The following is a 19418-nucleotide window of genomic DNA, read 5'->3' as shown; positions in this document are numbered from 1 at the left end:
GCCATCGCCTTTGACCGCCCAGGTATGAAACTCTAAAATGAACCGAGGGGTGGCGGCTAATTCAGGGCTTAGCGGTGGGCTAGCTGGCTGGTTGATGTGCCTAGGTACTGGTCACGATGAGATTTGAGGTGGTGAGGCTGGGTAGATCAGGGGTGGTGGGAGTGGCAGCCATGGACATTGCATACTATCGTGTTGGTTCAAGACCGTGGCTATGGTGCGAATTCGGTTGCAGACCCTGACGGAAATCTAACGGAATCCATGATGGCACATCATCTCTTTGAATAAATACGCCTTGCAGATATCTGATAGAGAAGGAGTTGGCTGTTTGATATCCATGTCTGATATCTAGGTTTCGGGCAGGGAGGAACGGTTCCCAACTGAACTCGACAGAACCGAAGCTGTAATAGATGGCGCAAAGAGGATAAAACACGCCAGTGAAGCCAGATGTCGATTGAGGTGAAACTGCGGCTTCGCCTACGGGAGAGAAATAGGAAGCAGGAGCATGGAGCATTCGTGTGCTTCACAGCTGGCAATGGCTATATATTTTGGTTTCTATGAACCGCTTTTCCTAGCCAGTTTAACCTGGAGTGTTACACATGGGTCGTTATCCGTGCAATATGGCAGTAGTCGTATTTGTTACCGTTGTATCTACGATATTCCGGTAGCGGAGGCTCGTTTCATTTGAATCTTACCTACACTGGAGGGAACCGTCGGCGCTTGCACCATATAGATCCACGCTTCTGATATAGTAGCTCATATACTGACTGCTGTGGGAAGCTGTGGCCTCGGTCATAGGGGTTACAAGGCAGGCAGCTCGGATTGTAGCATCTAGGGCCCCTTCGGGAGCCAACTTAGGATTGGTTCCCCACATATGTGTGTAGTACCAATACAGCCTCCGGTGGTTGGAATGAGACAACTACTATAAATATCCATCTCCCTATATAGGAGTAATCAGCTAACATGCAACCCTACCTTATCTTACCGAAAATACAATGTCTTCTTGGATGCGCATTAAACTTAGTCCAAACATGCTTCTGCTATGCACCAACTTCTGTTAATAAACGCCTGTTTGGAACATATTGCCATGTTATACTAATCAAACGACTGGAGGGGTAAGGTGCGTTAGCAGCCGACCAGCTTTTGAAACAAGGGCTCACAGGATCTGGAATATGTTATTCATAGCAGCACAGAGGGTAGATGGTCTTATTTGCTTCCCCGGAACGGAATATAGAAATTCGACAACTGGGACATTGCCTTAAGACTGGGGATCAATAATTTCATGTGCAGTTTGACAATGATACCCCAGGCTTTTACAGCTCTGCCTGTTGCTCGAAGAAAGGGAATCACCGACGCGTTACTGCTTGAGTTTCACATTTTCTGCAAAGAAATGACCAAGAAAGTAGGACTAGTTATTGGTGAAGTGTTGCCCAGGAGCTTGCACCTTGTGCTGCTCGTAGACTCTTGGGATAGCTTCCAATGTCCGTGAACAGCAACCCAGAAGACATGAAGTGTCATGGGTGATACACGGATGGTATTCGATCAATGCAAGTCAGCCACATAACATTGTGGATGTAGCGATTCGACATTCCCAATCTAACGCAGTTCATTGATATCAGCCATCATGGTGTATACTGAGTAGTCTACTAACGTACACACCGTCTTCCAGAGGGAGATAACCAAACAACTGTTTTGACTCCAGCGTTGTCACTGCCGTCCCTTGAAATGGTCTGTATGTTTTAGAGGCGAAGCCGGGGTATTGTTGACCTCCTATGGTTGGGGCAGCCTAGTTTGTTTGTTTGTTCTGTTACAGACTTCGGACTACCCCAGAAGGGCATGTTTCTCTCTTGAAAATTGAGGCAGGCGAGCATCCTGTTTCACGTTTCTCCACACAGAAACACAGCGCTTCTTGCTCATATTTGCTATTGCCCCCTAAACTGGGTTCAGTAACCACAGCCTTAGTTTTAACCAGCCCACCCCATGGCAGTAAACGACCAAAAAACCTACTTCACCATCAACGCCGGCTGCCGCTTCATCAAGGGCAAAACGGCGCTAACACGGTGACGCATTCCCCCACAGCCTGCGCCTGCCACCCCGTTGACGTCAGCTCCCCGACTGGCTGCCGGTTCATCGTCTTCGCGACCCCGGGTCTCCGTGCCAGAGCCGCCACAGGGCCATGGTGCGGGTCCTCTATGTAGCTTAGCTTTATAGCATGCGTGCCAACGACTTCGACGGGCTTGAGCTCTGGCAGATGCAGATCAGATGCTGCAGACTCTTGGATTGAAAGATGTGGACCCTGAGGCAGTGGCTTGGAGATCTGGTGGCTAGTGATAGGTGGGAAATTCTTGTCAAGCCTCTTGTCTGGTTGCTTGCTGCGAGGCATCTGTGGTGGGTATGACTGGAATTGTCATTGAAACTACCACAACGATAATGGCGTGTCAAGTTTCTACGACTGCTACGAAGCAAATATGTGCCAAAGCTAGGATATCACACTCCCTAAGACTTCGTTGCGAAGAGAAGTCTCGTCAACCCTTGGCGATGGTGTGGTTGTCTTTTCCCCGAGTGGCACTTGGACGTCGGCATTGATTGAGATTAGTATAAGTCCATGTCGGTCAGCACCGCATAGGCACAAGAGAGTGGTCAGTCACTGAGAGCCAAGCAACCTTGGAACAATAGACTCAATGACTCGCCAAAGATTTCAGACAACCCATACGAAGAGGGCTCAACAAACTAGTCCATTTGATGGTCACTGACACGCGCAGACACATCCTCGCCTACACCCTGTCGCTCGACCAATGTGTATATGGCGGACAAGACTCGAGAAACTTGGCTGCGAACAGTCTCGAGGCAGGTTTCAGACCAAGACTGGAAGACCCTTATCCCATGGACCAATATCCTTAGTTTGAGACCACAATTGGACACAGGTTAGTAAACGTGGGTCTAAAAAGCTTAGATCATCTGAAGCCAAACCAACCTGAGTCGCAGCCGGACGAAACTCGAGAATCAAACGTCAAACGTAGTTGCTGACGGAGAAAGCATACGAGGTAGAGCCGGCGACGGGCAAATGCCGTAGGCGGAGCATACGAACCAAAGGACCCCTACAATTTCGTTTGTCGTCTGGAATGCATCGGGCTAAAGAAGGGCGGCTGGATTGTCCCGCCGGCAGTGGAGTTGTCGTTGCGATTCGGCCTCTGATTTGTTGCTATACAAATAGCAAGGCCGCATTACGGCCCCGACCTCGCCTTGCGGGCCCCACCACGTTTGACCGAGCTACTGTAGCTAAGGTCTAGTCAATCGGGTGACGTGGGTTGGCTGATAACTGTGCCTGTTTCAGCGCTCGCGTCTGCCCCGAATGCCATTCTCGCACTTGGTGCCCGAATCAGTAGAGCCCATCTCGAATACTCTTGAAACCAAATGATTTCTGTACTACGCAGCAAGTGATGGCAAGGAGACATTGGAGCTGATGAAGGAAAGAAGCTGCCTTATAACCTGCACTTGCCCCCTCTTCACCGCTCCCCGGAGTCCTGAGCTCTCGTGTCTCTCGGCCCCTCACTCAGAGAGCTCCTCAACCAACGGTCCAGTTCTTTGTCTGTGTGCAGTGTATCATCTTGCCTGCAACCATCTGATCGGGCCCGTGACGTGCAGTAGTAACTGCCCCCAGCTTTACCTTGCCTTCCCCTTATTCCTTATTAAAAGGGTTGGCTTGGCGTTTTCGTCAATAACAGAGACCACACCCCAAACTTCGAGTCTCCTTCTTGTTTGTCTTCGTAGGACCCAGTCCTTTTTTGCCAACTTGGAACGGGCTTGCCATTAAGACTACGAATACCTGGACCGGCAGACATACACAGACGCCAAAATGGCACAAAGACCGCAGCTTTCCATGAAGACCTCGGGTCTGCCCGCGGGAATGCATCCTCTGGCCCAAGAAGCAACCATGTCGCCCAGCGTCAGTTCCCCGGCCGAGCAGCGCGACGATGCAAAGCGCAAGTTCATGAAGACGATGCGCGCCCTGCCCACGCAGCACTACTGGAACTATTACTTTGATAGGTGAGCAGCCGGCGGCACACGCAACCAACATCTTCCCACCTCCCCCACGCGGCCCGTTCCGAGGCAAACACGCCGCCGACGCACGACTTTGTCCCCTGCTTCACTCGTCGTACCTGTGCTGACCCCTTTCCCCCAAAAAAACAGGCCGCCCAAGGAACAGAAGAAGACCGAGGATGGCAGCTACCAGTCGTCACTGGAGCAGCTGGGGTCGCAAATCGAATCGATTCAGGACTTCTGGCGCCACGACAACAACCTGCCCCTCGCCCAGATGCAGATGCGCGAGTCGATATACCTGTTCAAGAGCGGCTTCAAGCCCATCTGGGAAGATCGCCGCAATGTCCTCGGAGGCAGCTGGACCTTCCGCGCCCCCAAGACGGTGGGACCCAAGCTCTTCTCCCTGATCCAGGCCATGGCCATTGGGGAGCAGCTGCAGGAGGTGGTTGAAGAGGGTCAGTTCACTTACAGGAGTTCCAGTGTACACATCCTTCTTGGACGTAATGCTAACACTGGCTCTTGTCACACAGGCGACACAATCTGCGGCGTCGGGCTGTCCGTACGCTTCAACTCGCACCTCATCTCCATCTGGCACCGTGACGCCTCCAAAAAGAAGTCGATCGATGCCTTGCTACAATACGTACTAAACAACCTGCCCGCCGATCTGGGCTGGGAGCCCAAGCCCGACAATTACTTCTACAAGAAGCACTCGGACCACACTGGTTTCAAGGCGCCGGCCGAGTTGCAGGCCGTCCTGGACTCACAGAAGAAGGCCGAGGCGGCTGCGGCCGCCAAGGAGGCGAACGAGAAGAAGGAGAATGCCAAGGCTCCTGAACCAGCAGAGGCCGAGGCTTGAGTTGTGGGCCAACGAGGGGCCAGACGATGACGGTCAGAATTGGTAGGAGGACATCTAGATGTACGGACTCGGAACTTTGCCTGGTGAAGCAGGAAATCAATGGCACCTCGATAAGAAGTGATGGCCATATTTTCCCCTCAACAAGTATGCGTTGCATCTTTGGGCGTTTCGCTGGATATGGGCGTCAAGATTGTCTCCAGCAGAGACAGTAGTTACACCAAATGAAAACCAAATATTCTATTGCCAAATTTGGGCTTCCGTTGCCATGCTGTTGGTCCTCGGCATAACTCCTATAACTCCTACCATGTGACCTGACCAGGCCTCTGCAATCCCATGACTGACAACCTCTGCGATTCGTGTGGGATGTGCGCACATGCTCCAGCACCTCAGGAACTCGGATGTCCCATCAGTCCAATACCAAGCGCAAAACATTTCACTTCCACACCCCAGCCCTCCTCATAACTGCCTCAAACTCATCCCTCCTTACCCCCCGCCCCACACCCGCACCCCCGTTCGCCTCCAGTATCATATCCTTCAGCAAGCCCTCGTCCACGTCTTGCTTGAGCGTCATAGCGACCCTCTTCAGGTGAGCCAGAGTGAGCGTCTCCGTCTCTCCTCCTTGTCCACCTGACCCCACGCCAGCGAACAGCCGAAACGCCTCTTCCACCTCAGCCTCGTGCATCTCGGCTGACTCATCATCGGCGCGCTGGTGTAGCTTCAACGCGCAGATGGCCAGGAACGGTTCGTACGAGGCGTGCCCTTCGTCGTCGGGATCGAGGATGGAGAGGAATTCGGCGAGTTCAGGTCTAGAAGGGGGAAGGTTAAGGGCGCTGTTTACATTGCGCAGAACGTCCACTGTTAGCATAACTGAAGACGTGAAAAGAATGCAGAGGTGAAGTCGGATGGAGGGGAGGGGAGACATCGTACACCATGGCTCTTCGCACATCCCCAATCGGCATCACGCCCTCCTTCTCGCCGTCCATGGGCTCGGAGAACAACGCGAAAGCTTCTTTGATTTCGCGCTCTTCGCGCGCTGTGATGTTGTGCTCTTTGGCGAGTTTGGATTGCCTTTCCTTGGGGGCTGCAGCCGAGGCTGCTGGGGTTTTGCGTTTGGGTGGCTATAAGTCCTGAGGTTAACTGGTTACTCTTCCTTCGTGTACCTTCAATAAAGAAAAATTAAGGGGGGGCGCGGGGGGTGAGGGTAGGGTGCCTGTCTTACCATGGTACTGCGGCCTGCTTTGGAATTGCGCAAAGCGGTCCTACTTGAGGTTCGGAAAGCTAGAAGCAGGACGTATGGTGGTGAAGTGAAGGACCCCACTGATGTTAGTCGCGAGGCGCGTAAAGTGGCAGCGTATCGATAACGGGTACCGGAGCTGTGCTTATCTTATCGTCTACGAAGTAGAAGTCGAAGTCCACGACCAACGCACGTCACCCGGGAAAGTGCCATTTGAGCCGGTCAAAACAATCCGAACCATCGGACTGCACAATTCTATTTTTATTTTTATTTTCGTTTCTAAAATCGCGTCTCGAAGGTCTACGACTAGGTCAGGTCATCGGCGATTGATAACTTTTGAAGTTGCCAGCCAGAGACGCAGCAAAGATGAGTGGAGGGTGGAACACGAGTAAAGTTACCCCTTGAACCTGCTGTGCTCCACATGCTAACGCGCTGCTACAGTCGAGTCGGATGCAGTATGTAACTTGGGCTCGCATGAAGCCTTGCATCATGGACTGACATGATGGGCTAGGGTGTCTTTACCTACCTTCTCGACAACCTCGGCGTCAAGGATGTCCAATTTGAGGAGCTCCTGACCCTCGAGCCGGATGCGCTTGCCGAGCTGTATCCCGTATACGGCGTAATATTCCTCTTCAAGTACCCGACAAATGTGCCCTACACATCGACCGACAAGCCGCTCGACGGCACTTTTGACCGCGATGCGTCCGAGCACATCTTCTTCGCCGCGCAGACCATCCAGAATGCATGTGGCACGCAGGCGCTCCTCTCGGTCCTCATGAACAAGGAAGGCGAAATGGACATGGGCGGCCCGCTGCGTGACTTCCGAGATTTCGCCATGATGCTGCCGCCTGACATCCGCGGCGAGGCGCTCAGCAACTCGGAGCTGATCCGCGATGTGCACAACAGCTTTGCCAAAAGCAGTCCGTTTGTCGACGAGACGCAGCGGACGAGCGGCGAGACTGAGGACGCTTTTCATTTTGTTGCCTACACGCCCATCGACGGCACCCTGTTTGAACTGGACGGCCTACAACCCGCGCCCATCAGTCATGGCGCCTGTTCATCTGACGAGTTCCCTACGAAGGTCATGGAGGTGCTGCAGCGACGCATAAATCGCTACGAAGCCACCGAGATCCGGTTCAATCTGATGGCCATGGTCCGGGATTTGCGGATAAAGGCTCGTGAGATTGGAGACACGGAGATGTTGGCGAGGGAAGAGCGGAAGCGCAGAGACTGGCAGTTTGAGAACGCTCTGAGAAGACACAACTTTGTAGGTTTTGCCGGTGCGGTACTCAAGGAAGTGGTGGACATGAAGCTCAAGGAAGGCGATGGTGCCTATGACAAGTGGATTACCGACGCGAAGGATAAGACGAAGCAGAGGATCGAGAGCCGGAAGAAGGGTGGCGGCGAGGATATCGAGATGGAGGGATGATCTTGGGGAGCCTTGTAACCGCTGAGGTTGGATGGTGATACCTAGTGACGAGATGGAGATTCGACATTGAGAGCAGCTTACTAGCTGCTTGCACGATTTGCCAACGGGCTCTGAGTTTAGACGGCGACCGCGCGGGTAGACCATACCAAGATCTTGATGACCCCAAAGTGCGCTTACGACGGCATATCGCTTGTTCCGAACAACAGGCCACGCTTCAGAAACTACGGTTTTCTGATATTACTTATGGATTTGATGTGCGGTTTTTCGCCTTTGGAGATATCACGAGGGATGGTCGTGACCATTCGGGAAGGTTCTTACATGTCACTGATGTAGAGCTACTAATTGGTTATCGCAACGATTGCTACTTGAGTAATCAGTGAATAGTGACAACGGAGACGCGAGCCTTAGGCCTCATACATCGGTGAGACCTTGAAACGATGCGAGAACTGATGAATCAAACAGCCAATCGCAAGTTCGGGAGCGGCGGCGAGGGGATCGTCGGCTGAAGAGCTGAAAAGGGGAGCACTCGAGTGTGGTTGTCCATTTTTTGTCCCTCTTCTGGGATTCCGTTCGTCTGGAGACGTGAGCTGAAGACCAAGTTTATGGTATTTCCAGAATCTTCATCTTCCACTGAGAGCCAACTGCTCCGGTAGGCTTGGACGGAAGGCGCGAGGGGGTGGTTGCGGACTAGCAAACCCATTTATGGACCTCGGGGTGCCGGCTCGTACCCAAGTAGTAGCCTGTTGGGCTGGGACTTATGATTTCGTTTGTTTGAGTCTGTCGCAAGGTCTGGAGGCGACAGGGCATCTTGGGTTGGGAGTGCCCGCGAGAGTTGGATGGCACGCGCTGTCCATCTATTAAATCTGAAACCTGGAACATCCAACCAACAAATGTTCGCGACTCCACGACCTCCTTCTTGCCATAGAGCCCCCCGAAGTTCCAACGAGGGCCTGTTTATCCAACATGTGGTTCACCGTGTCGGAGGATGTCTCAAGTTGGTCGTTTCGAGGCATGGGAACGAATTAGATATTAACGGGCTATTATGACTGACTATCAGCCTCGAGTCGTATATTCTAAAAGGTATTTACATAAGAATCATGTGAGTCTACGTGCTCTACGGCTGCGAACTCTCCGTTTTCAGTATCCACCCCTCAACCACAGCAGCAATCTCAAGGTTATTCATCTCAAGATGCATAAAGTGGCCATTCCCATGTATTCCAAGATCAGCCAGCTTGATCCAGTCCGGGTTTGCCCCAGCCTGCTTCAAATATTCGATAACGCAGTGATCATACGTGGCGTGCACGCTGGCCTCGCCCGTGATGCACAAGTAGGGCACACTCGCAATCTTGGGCAACTGGCGCGCCGGCTCGGCTTGCAGGTGGCAATTGCGGAGGGCCAGGGTGTCGTTGCCGACGATTTCCACGACGAGCTCCGAGGCGTTGGTGATAGGGGGGTCGTAGTCCAACGGCGTGTTGGCGAGACCCCAGGGCCGTATCGCGGATCCGGAGTTGAGCGTCGAGCCGTAGTTCCAGAAGGGCTGGGTCGAGTGCTCCAGGTTGATGTTCCCCGCTACATTTTGCGGGCAGTCATTCGAAAGGAGGACGGAATAGGTCGCGCCGGAGGAGTGGGAGATGAGGTACGAAGGGCCGATGTGGTCCAGCAGGTCACAGGCTGAGGCGCGCATGGACAGCTCGCCGGTGGTCCAGTTGCTGGTAAAGGGGATGACGGTCTTGCGGAAGGCATCGAAGTAGGGGTCGCCCTTGATGCCGGTGCCGGGCCATTGGGTATGGTTGACAGCCTGCGGATACGCAGCCGCGAGTTCGGGGGCAGTAAACGCGGCCTCGACGCCTTCGGCCGTCGTCGTGTTCCACAGCACGTAGTCAGCCGTGTCCATCTGGCTGCTGCGGCCGACGGACGTGTGGTCCACCAGGTAGACCATGAACCCCCTTTCCAGGAAGTACGAAGCGAAGCCCTTCCGGTTATCGGGGGTGTTGAGCCACGTCACGCCCGAGACGGCGCCGCCGTGAAAGAAAACCAGGGGCTTGGGCTGCGATACGCCCAATGCCGGCGTGAGCTTCTCGACGTAGAGCTGGTCGAAGGTGAGGTTGCCCGACGACGTCGTCAGGTACCGTCCGCCCAGGTAGAAGAAGTCGCGAAAGTAGGCCGTCTCATTGGTGCTGCACTTGGGGCTGACGGCATTGATGCCGGTGCAGTCGACTGCTTGGCTTTCTGCACGTGCTGTTGCCGGCATCAACCCGGCGGCCGATGCGACCCCGATGAGCGCCGATGCGGCGAAGGCCAAGGAGGCGATCATTGCTATTTTGGAGTAGTGGATGACCGATGGGATGGTATTGCCTCGATTAGGAAGTCGAAGTTCGAGAGATTGAGTCACAACAGAGTGACGAGACTAGAGGCATGGCATCCGCGATGAGAGAGGGGGGGAGACGGCCAAAAATAGCGGTGGATGCATTTGACATCGTAGAATACCGCGCCGTGCTGGCCGCTTGCGTTAAAAGTCGCAACGAGGGAAAAGAGGGGACTCGTAAGCAGGAGTTTGCTAGTCCTGCAACAATTAAGAAGTGCTTGAACTAGACTCAACTATGCTGCAATTTCCGGGTGGCTCGGAGCGTCGTGACAGACCGAGACGACCTGGTTATGATTCGGGACGACTCGAATGTCGGCTAGCGGGTCCGAATCTGTTCACATTCATATTCATACTTCTACTTTGCACAGGATTGGAGATGAGATGTATAGTGGTGGCATTGCCGACGAAGATGCAGAGAAAAGATAGGGCAGACAAGAGTGTAACTCGCATCAACACCAAAGTTATATCCGCTGGATATCGCAATTATCACGACTCATTGTTGAACAAGACGGGGGTAAAAACATGAGCTGGCATTCCACAGGACGAGACGACGATGGATTTGTCGGCATCGACAGCTCCGAAGGGAAATTTCTTCCCCACGCCCTCCAGAGGTCCCGCTCCGGACTTGTCACCTGAGTCCTGTACTCAAGCCGATCGCCGCCGACTGCCCGAGACAGGCGGGCCTGGTAATTTATGGAGCGGAGGGAATCCCATAAATGGCATAAGGCGTTCAGCTCCAATGACCTCATCTGGCAAGGGTTGCGGACGCGGGTATCCACCATGCGCACACCGGTGAGTGGTGTCTGCGATGCTTGGTGGCATTATACGATCCGTTTAATTGAGTTTGGACTTTCAAGTTTTGACGGAGTGCCAAGAGTTCTCAATAGATTGGATTGAGATAAATTACCGTGGCTTGTTCAGGGATGTATCCAAGTACCAGGGGTTGATGAGCTGTCATGATTTGGCTTGACATCCATCCTTTGGTGCCACATACTAACCGGTCCTCGAGCCTTGGTGCATGGGACTCTGCAGTTCGCACATGAGATGAGATATATTGCATCCCGAGTTAATGAGGCACCAGGCACCGCTTTGCCACTCGTGAGCTGTAACTACCAACTACGACACCTGCCTCACAACCAATGGATGGCTGTTCTCAAGGCAGTAAAAATTCCGGCAGCTTGCCAAAACTGTAGTTTCAGCTGCTCCACGGATATGGAAACCCCTGGTGGGGTATTGGGGTAGTGGAGGGCCGCCCTGTACTTTTGCTTGCTGGGATTCTTCGGCCATTGCCAGACTACGCCTGATCTGCAAGGCTTGGGCTACCGACATACGATACGACCCTTGATCTGGCTGAATCGGCTTGCTGGAAAAATCCTAAATGTCGCAAACCAACAATGAGTGGGTAGAAAGCTGCTCGCGAATCGGGACATGCCATACCTTTGTAACGAACAATGGCAATATGTACCAACCACATCTTATCACAATGTTACGGTCATGTCCCCATATCGATCTGTCGACAAGCTATGACTGGGCAAATGAATCGCGCATGCGCTGACCCATGTCCAAGCGTGAGTTGCTTATGTGTAGAGGTTATCCTGACCTCTCGCCCGTTCGGGCTACGTGACATGAACAATGGCGAAATAACCATCCTCGCTTCTTCTCCTCCTCCTCCTCCTCCAGATCCAATCTCGTGGACAAGCTCATGGGGACCGAGGCCTTGGTTTGAACATCTTCCAGAAGAAGAAATGCCTGCATCCGATCTTGGTATTGGCCGTATTGCCTCGGTGACTCTTCGACCCCGGTATATCTTGAGATATGATTTGGCGTCGCCGGGGCAGATGATACCGCGCTCCACCATACACAAACCAAGAAGCTAACCCCGATATTTTCAGCCGCTGAGGAAGGGTGTGCCCTGTCTGCTCATCAGAATGACTAGCACTTAGATCAGCTTTGGGAGCCCAGCATGCTGTCTCTTGTTACAGAGTCATCTGACTCGAGACAGCTTCCCCTCTGCAATCGATATTATCGACAGAGATGTCGAACGAAACGACGTCCTCGGCCTTCGTGGGCCAGCCACCCAACACCGAGGACGACTATTATGTCGTCCGTGGATTGCTCCGGCTGGCTGGCCTCGTAGACGCGGATCCGAGTCTGGGCTATATTCATGCCGCACGGCCGCCGCCCGCCAACTATACGTATACGTCCAGGCAACCTAGGATTGTCGCCGGCCTCATCATCGTGATGGTGGCGATCGTGTCAGCGACCAGTGCGAGGCTGTTCCTGAGGGCGTCCATGTCTCAGATGAGGTTTGGTGCCGACGACTGGGCAACTATTGCCGCCGCTGTAAGTTCATTATAGTGTCGGATATCATAAGCGAGAATGCCACGCTAATATAGTCGGCGACTCTCAGGGATTTGGCGTGACTTACACCGTTTTGCAGCTCATCATGGCTTTCCACGGCGGGGGCCACCACATCTGGGACGTGACGTACGAACAATACGCCGTCTTCTACTACTACGGCATCATCGACAAGGTTATCTTCTACGTCTGCATCGGGTTCAACAAGATCTCCCTCGCCCTCTTTATCCGCCGCCTCGCCCAAAACAGCTCCAGGGGCTGGCGCTACTTTTGCGACTTTTACCTCACCACCCTAGTCCCCTACATTCTGCTCGCCGTTTTCTGGATCGTGTTCTCGTGTAACCCGCCAAGGGCGCAGTGGGACCAAGCTTACAGCGGGAAGCTAGCCACGCCGGCACGCTGTGTCGATATGAGTCTCGCGGGGAGAGTGTTGAATATCACGCACGTGGTACAGGGTGTCATATTGTTGCTTTCCCCCATGGTCATCCTCTGGACCGTCCAAATCGACCGTGCGAGGAAAATCAGGTTGTTTGTCATCTGGGGCGTGGGCGCCATCACCGTTCTCTGCGGTCTCATGAGGCAGATCCGCGCCGATTTCACGGCCGATCTCATGTGGAGCTACACCGAACTGCTCATCTGGACATCCTTGGATGTATGTATCGGCATCATCACCATCTCGCTGCCGGTCATGGATGCGTGGCTCGCGGGGGCCTGGAACGGGGCGATTCTGAAACTGGGGTACAGGCGCTCGTCGAACGGTTCTCGGTCGCGTGGGGTCCAGGCCAAGACGTATGCGCATGGGACGACGGTTCATAGCACGGTGGGGGCGAAGACGCCTAAAATCTCGTCTGACTCTGGGAGGGGAATTATTCAGAAGGATAGGTCGCATGAGATGAATATCCTGAGGACGGATGAGGTGGATATTAGGTATACCCCGGCTGGATCAACTTGGGAGAGCGAAGGCATGCCGAAGGTGTTCAATAAACATCGAGTGGACGGGTTGAATTAGTAATACAAACGGGTGGGGGGAGGGAATACTCATATTACCTTGAAAGCTCACTTCGCGACCTAATCTTGTACTTATAGCTGTATCCGAGATGTGTGTTCGTCTTACAGTCGACGCCAGTCTGTCTTTGTGTGTTGAAGCGTCATATTTGCGTACTTGATGGTTCTATATTGCATCCTCATGTCGAATCTGGTCAAAGTCGTGTCAGACTAATAAGCCAACTTGAAGACACAAAGAGCCGGTATCTCGTGGAACATTGGTAGTGTGTTGAACGTGTGCTGGGCAAATATATGGTCCAAGAAGATCACATCGTCACTTCCGATTTACAAGCCATCACACCGGTATTGCCGTATGTAGGGTTCGACTCATCATAACCCTGATTCTGACAACTATGCCTGTTAGCCAAGTTGTCGAACTTGGATTGGCATGTGTTGTCGAAGTTACTGTGAGACACGGAAAAGGAATAAAGAACAAAGGCCGGAAAACAGGGACCTACCATGCCTCACCACCCTTTCGCTCGACACATACGGTGTCCCCACATAGAGAACAGTGCAATTTGAATTTCATACAACTTTCGCAGTATCGATGCAAGAAACAAGATAGATGTCTCTGATAATACGGTAATCCTTTGCGATTAAGCCGGTCCGCTAGTATACGCTACAGCACTTCGTTTTACCAAGACGTTGGGTGCTACAAGAGGCTATTATCGGTAACATTATAGATATCGTCTAATATCTAAGCTTCTATATAGGCTTACCGAGCCCTAGAAGGCATCGTGAGAGTGCTAACGTAGTAGTATACCGGTGCGAGGAAATTATAATCATCTCAAACTAGAATATACTACCTTGGCGCTATTTTGTATTAGGATCAAGTAGTAGGGGATGTTCTCGTACCTCTAAAAATTACAGAATAATGTAGTTTACTTATTGTTCTATCTACCATCCGAACTCTACATTATGTACTATGATGATGGCTAGATGGACGAAAACGGAAGTTATTGACTTTGTGTGGCAATTGATTTACTTACGCGAAAGGGTGGTGGGGCATGGTAGTATACCTAGCCTCCGTTTCCCGCACATGTGGTTGTGCATTGGTTACGAATCATCCGCACTTCTCCATGAGCACCCAATCCCACTCCTGCCTCGTATGCATCGACTGTGAATCGCTTATTCGAACAACTTGATCAGGTTTCAGCGTATCTCACTTCATCTTCGACGATCAACACCACAATCTGCTTCACGGAGCATGACAAATGGAAATCGGACCAATCGAGCCTGTGGTGCCAGCCTATTGACCTGCCAGCAATCCTTGAAATACTGCTTGTTTCTGTCTCCGTGAGACTAGGCATCTGTATAGGTACCAATGAGTATCCAACGAGCTATAAGAAGGACACCATTGGCGGTTCAGCATGTGGCGTTTGGTGTTCCTATTCTGCACGACATAGTGCTCGTCCAGTAAAGCTTCCAACGCGTACATCACCTTCGGAAGTCCATCTCAGTCTGGCCTTCGTCCACAATTTGGGAAACCGTCCAATAGACTTCTCAGAGTTTATCAGAACTCCTTACTGACCCATCTACGTCAAATGGGACACAAACCTGAGCAAAACCCCTGACGCCATCAAGGCATGTGCGTGCATTGGTGAGAGGTTCATTAAAATCGCTATTTTCGAAGGTAGGATGACCAAGTAGAAATGACTGGGTGAACTCAGCTTCGTGAGCGTACAATGTGCGGCAACCGCAATAGGCATGCGAGCCAAGGTATTATTGATATTAGGCCACTCTACCGACAAGAGCCCCCCGAAATTACAATCCAGCTCATCAATTGCTCTCAACCGCGAACCCCAGACGACACCCGCATCAGATGACATCCTCAAGCCCCAATTTCCGAAGCTTCATCCGAATCAAAAGCCAAGTCTTGTCATCATAGGTCAACTTGATATGCGCCCTCGCAACCATGGTGCCGACGCCCACGCCGACGGGAGCGCAGATCGTGGTTCCTTGGAAAGGGAGTACACCCCGGCCCGATGCGAGCTGACAAAGCAACGAGGCCGACCAGAAGGACCCGAGGCCGTACACGGCCGTATGCTGTACGGCGCGGGGGAGATTGGCCGCGGTGGAAGAGCTGAGGGCGACGAGGGCGAGGATGACGAGGGAGAGAAAGAGCACGGCTCGGGGTGAGGACGGCATTATGGGGTGCTGCGTCGAATCAGACCTCCGTTGGCAGTAAACAGACAATTCAAGCTCGCTATCTGCATGGACGGGTTAGTGAATCGTGTTGGTGATGGATTGAGTGGCATACACACTTGGTTCTAGTGGCGCTTCCGATGGGAACAATGCTCTGCCAAGTCGCAAGTCGCGGTCGCATACTCTGCCTCAATTCCGGTCCGTCAAGTGGCGGCCCTCGAGTTACAGTTGAAGCCTTGGAGCAAACGATAAATTTCCCTCTGAGCCGCCCCCTTTCTCGCCGACAGAAACATTCAAAGCTGAAACGACAATCGACCTACCTGGAACCAACAAACGTAGATCCGGGGTCTTGATCCAGAAGTATTTCGTCCGCACTTTTCGGGAGATCTCCCCTGGCCCGTGGATGCCGCTCTGTGAGTCCAGGACCCATCCGGAGAAAAGTCGATGCTCTGGGCTTTCTTTCCAGTAGATAAGAGTCTCCGAGTAGTAGGTAGCTTCTGGCAAGCCCGTTTTGGAATATGTGGCCGAAAAGTCGTGATTGTTTCAACCATCAACAAACCCTGCAGTGTTTCAGAGGAGCTCTATCCTTGTCTTCGCCCGGGTTGTATAGTATCCACTGGGATTGAGTGCTATAGATGGTTTAGATCCCGTAGAGATAAGTGCCCTGTGCTCAACGGTGCCTGTTTCAGCCTTGAGGATCCTCATCATGTCAAATCGCCAGTACGTGGGTTCCTTTGCGGCTCCATCTCCCCAATCCCATGCCGAATTGAGGACCTCACAGATCCGAAATCTTGGTTCACGAAAAGGCTATGGCAATCGCCAGGTTTCAGGTTAATCTTCACTCGCATGCACCCGTGCCCCTCGTGAACCTGCTACCAACGCCCTCTTGGACAGGAGAGGCTGGGTGCTTCAAGATGCTGACAAGGAGGTGCGGGACAGAAGACCCCTCTCCCCAACCTCCCCCCCCCCCAAAAAAAAAGATTAAATTCCAGTCTTTTGTTTCGTCAGACAGTATGTGGAGGCGTTTTGCGGATAAATCCAATGTCGCAAGCAAGGAATCGTGGTTGCGGGTGCAGCCGCCGCTATCGTATTTGCGTGCAAAAGAGGGCAACTAGTGACCTATGCTTTACTATAGAGAGTTGTGTCTGCACGACCTATCATCCAGCTACCCACCTGATTGACTACTACGTGCATACACTAAAACAAGTCGACGCGATGAGCGCGAATGAACAACTGAGCCCTGTGAGCCTTACGATTCCGGGGGACGCTCGTTCGCAAGTCCTAGAAGTCGATCATCCGGCCAATGGGTCCTGATCGCCAGAAATCCCCTCCCTTGTAATTTACCAAGTATGAAAGAACTGTAATTCCTTCGTCCGACCACCCTGAACGCTCCCTAGTGCAGCCGCGAAGAGCGAGCGGCCCCAGATGCAGGAACAAACTCTAACGTCTCAGACGAAAGTTGGCTCAACTTACCGGATTCGCGAAGTCGCGTGGGCGACTGGACCAAGCAAGTTATGGTGTGGTGCAATGTACTTTGGGAAGATGACCAGGACCATCCGACATCAAACGCAGCGTCGCAACGACTGCCATCGGCAACCCCTGCCGCTGGCCGCTGGGGGACGGGGGGCAGCGGGAGTGGGTGGCTGCTGCGCATGCAACATCAGACGTATACATCGGGTACGTACAATCGTCGGGCGTCAATCCTCTCCTTTTTGGGACATCGGATGGCCCGGCTGGATCATCGTCTCTCGACCGGATCTCGAGGCTTCCAAATTGCGCGTTAACACCTTGTGTCTTTCCATTATAGCTGCAGCGATCTTGATAATGCGCGGAGGGTTACAGTAAGCCGGGCTCGATAGACAACGCATTTGATCTTGTGTTCCTGATCACTATGATGAAGGGGCTCTGCGAATAGTCAGTATAATCCACTTGGTTCAGGCCAGTGGCGCAAGATTCCAAGCCAAGAGGTAGTCATAAGGCATGTAGAGAATACGAAGACAGCAGATGAGGTTTTGACGGCAGGGCGTGTTGCCAAGTGCTAGCAATTGAAAGGTCCCATGAATTCACATCTCATTCTCGTCATCGTCGACGGGTCACGTAAGAAACGAAGAAATCATATCAGCCTCAGAACAACGGTTTTGTGGTATAGAAAAGCAAGTGATATATTATCCTCGCACAAGTCCGTAGACCCATGACGAGAATTGAAGCGCCCAAAACGCCATAGGAAGAATGTATAAAAACTGAAACCCTCGGACGCGATCCCGTCGTCCTCCCTTTTTGCCCTATTATACACGGCTCATTATCTGCGTTTCAGCTTTCTTTGTGTGGCTCGGCATTGTTCTCGTTCTCGCTTGATTCAAGGTTGGGTCGGGGTAAGACAGTGTATCATGCGGCTGTGCCCTCGAAGAACCAATATCTGTTTTTCCCGGTAAGTGACTATACGTGTACTGGAGAATTGTGGGAGTGAAACGTACTGTGCTGAGTATTGAACCTCGAACGTTGCCGGCATGCCCTTGCAAGTCGCTGGCGCACTGCCACCCGCTGTCTCAATGCGGTAGACCTCTTGCAGATTGCCCGTGGCTCCCACGTGTGTGACGAGTTTCAGCCATGGCACGGCGGGCTCGCCAAGCTGTCCTTTGGGTGCATTGGCCGGGGCGCTGGTCGCGTTGGCCTTGGTGCAGCCAGCCTCGCCGAGCGTAGCACGGGTCGTGTCGAGATTGAAGAACGGGGTTGTGGTGTTGGTGAAGAAGTGCTGGCCCGAGATGGCTAGATTGCTGGGTCCCATCTTCTGCTCGACCTCGGTCAGGTTGAACGACATTGCCAGCTTAGGCAGCATGTTGAGCAGGTCCGGGTAGGTGGCGGCAACGCAGCTGGCGTTGAAGAGCGTGGCTACGGCGCCAGTCTGTGCCGGCACTGCCGTTGCGTTGGTGACATCGCACGTGTAGTTTTGTGTCCCTCGACCGATAGCCACATGTTTCAGTTTCAAGCCCTCAGCCGGAACCGGTAGAGGAGTAGGTGCTATGTTGTGTTAGTGGGGGACGTATTTCCAAAAGCACAAGCCTCGAGTCCACATACCAATGGCCATTTTTGCTTTGGATAAATCACAGACCGGAGCCACAGCCATAGACCGACCCTCCTGAACCTTCTGTGCCAGCATGTTGAAGTATTCCGTAACCGTCTCGGCTTGGCCAGGCAAAGCCGAGTTGAGGTTCAAGCTTGGAGATGTAGGAGCGGCCAGGACGGTCAAGGCACCCAGTACCGACGCTAGTATTATCGAGGAACGCATCTTGATGTGTGTGTGTGAGGCTTTGTATGGGAAGGCGGCTTGGTGAGAGTTGGCACGGGATCGAAATCAATTCGAGGGCCGGATTACGAAAGGATGTAAGTCGTTACTATTTTGATGCCGAAAGAAAAGAGACCGAAAACAGCTGAGTTAATGATCGAAAGCAACGAAATATGAAAGATGAAATAAGAGAGTAGGAAACGTAAAAGGAAACGATCCTCCTAGCAATATATGAGATGAACTTGAATATGTGATACTTGTGACCGTCCACAGAGAGGACATCGATGTATTATAAGAATTACACGGGAATGCTAGGCGGCACGGCGTTGAACCGTCCACACCTGCAGGGTCCCGAATTGGAGACACTCATGCTAGGGTTGTGTCTCGAGGATAATGACATGTACCTACCTAGGTGTATTGTGTGGGTGGCATTCTGCAAGCTGACTGACTGACCTGAGCAGCCGCCCGAACAAGGTCGCCAGGGAAAAAGAAAATGGGGAATAGACGAGAGGGCTAGACGCAAAGGAACGAGCATCATTGGGTGCTGTATTTGGACGACCCCTGTCCGCTTAGTACCGCCCTGGACATGGGGTTTGTATGGAGGTGCTAAGCGATCTGCAGCTAGGAGCTGGAGGACATGGGGGGAAGAGCCCGCAAACGATATTT

The 19418-nt window shown here is 52.6% G+C and overlaps 7 protein-coding genes across 7 annotated transcripts; 3 read left to right on the top strand and 4 right to left on the bottom strand.

The window, feature by feature from the left end:
* Positions 1 to 3931: 3931 nt before the first annotated feature.
* Positions 3932 to 4894, top strand: BCR38DRAFT_330004 (translation initiation factor eIF 4e-like domain-containing protein; the record flags this gene model as incomplete). Its single annotated transcript, XM_040854919.1, has 3 exons — positions 3932 to 4044; positions 4189 to 4493; positions 4569 to 4894. The coding sequence occupies 3 exons, from the start codon at positions 3932 to 3934 to the stop codon at positions 4892 to 4894; spliced, it is 744 nt and encodes a 247-aa protein (XP_040721193.1).
* A 216-nt stretch (positions 4895 to 5110) lies between these two features.
* Positions 5111 to 6226, bottom strand: BCR38DRAFT_13792 (calmodulin). Its single transcript, XM_040853610.1, has 3 exons — positions 6114 to 6226; positions 5822 to 6012; positions 5111 to 5724 (listed from the first exon to the last, which is right to left on the bottom strand). Exons 1-3 carry the CDS (start codon positions 6114 to 6116, stop codon positions 5328 to 5330), a joined length of 591 nt encoding a protein of 196 aa, XP_040721192.1. The 5' UTR covers positions 6117 to 6226; the 3' UTR covers positions 5111 to 5327.
* Positions 6227 to 6494: 268 nt separating this feature from the next.
* On the top strand, positions 6495 to 7557 carry BCR38DRAFT_480100 (ubiquitin carboxyl-terminal hydrolase; the record flags this gene model as incomplete). Its single annotated transcript, XM_040863237.1, has 3 exons — positions 6495 to 6516; positions 6570 to 6583; positions 6640 to 7557. 3 exons carry the CDS (start codon positions 6495 to 6497, stop codon positions 7555 to 7557), a joined length of 954 nt encoding a protein of 317 aa, XP_040721191.1.
* Positions 7558 to 8671: 1114 nt separating this feature from the next.
* BCR38DRAFT_454091 (Alpha/Beta hydrolase protein) lies at positions 8672 to 9808 on the bottom strand (the record flags this gene model as incomplete). Its single annotated transcript, XM_040861675.1, has 1 exon — positions 8672 to 9808. One exon carries the CDS (start codon positions 9806 to 9808, stop codon positions 8672 to 8674), a length of 1137 nt encoding a protein of 378 aa, XP_040721190.1.
* A 1868-nt stretch (positions 9809 to 11676) lies between these two features.
* BCR38DRAFT_13765 (uncharacterized protein) lies at positions 11677 to 13384 on the top strand. Its single transcript, XM_040853608.1, has 2 exons — positions 11677 to 12265; positions 12333 to 13384. Exons 1-2 carry the CDS (start codon positions 11957 to 11959, stop codon positions 13287 to 13289), a joined length of 1266 nt encoding a protein of 421 aa, XP_040721189.1. The 5' UTR covers positions 11677 to 11956; the 3' UTR covers positions 13290 to 13384.
* A 1448-nt stretch (positions 13385 to 14832) lies between these two features.
* BCR38DRAFT_417477 (uncharacterized protein) lies at positions 14833 to 16412 on the bottom strand. Its single transcript, XM_040859161.1, has 2 exons — positions 15790 to 16412; positions 14833 to 15481 (listed from the first exon to the last, which is right to left on the bottom strand). Exons 1-2 carry the CDS (start codon positions 16018 to 16020, stop codon positions 15143 to 15145), a joined length of 570 nt encoding a protein of 189 aa, XP_040721188.1. The 5' UTR covers positions 16021 to 16412; the 3' UTR covers positions 14833 to 15142.
* A 1197-nt stretch (positions 16413 to 17609) lies between these two features.
* On the bottom strand, positions 17610 to 19242 carry BCR38DRAFT_382336 (malate dehydrogenase). Its single transcript, XM_040857427.1, has 3 exons — positions 18545 to 19242; positions 17944 to 18487; positions 17610 to 17885 (listed from the first exon to the last, which is right to left on the bottom strand). The coding sequence occupies exons 1-3, from the start codon at positions 18753 to 18755 to the stop codon at positions 17855 to 17857; spliced, it is 786 nt and encodes a 261-aa protein (XP_040721187.1). The 5' UTR covers positions 18756 to 19242; the 3' UTR covers positions 17610 to 17854.
* Positions 19243 to 19418: the final 176 nt, after the last annotated feature.

The sequence above is a fragment of the Pseudomassariella vexata genome, assembly GCF_002105095.1.
Source record: "Pseudomassariella vexata strain CBS 129021 chromosome Unknown BCR38scaffold_1, whole genome shotgun sequence".
NCBI lineage: Eukaryota > Fungi > Ascomycota > Sordariomycetes > Amphisphaeriales > Pseudomassariaceae > Pseudomassariella > Pseudomassariella vexata.
Note: the sequence above shows the minus strand (reverse complement) of the source record. Positions and strands in the feature narration are given on the sequence as shown.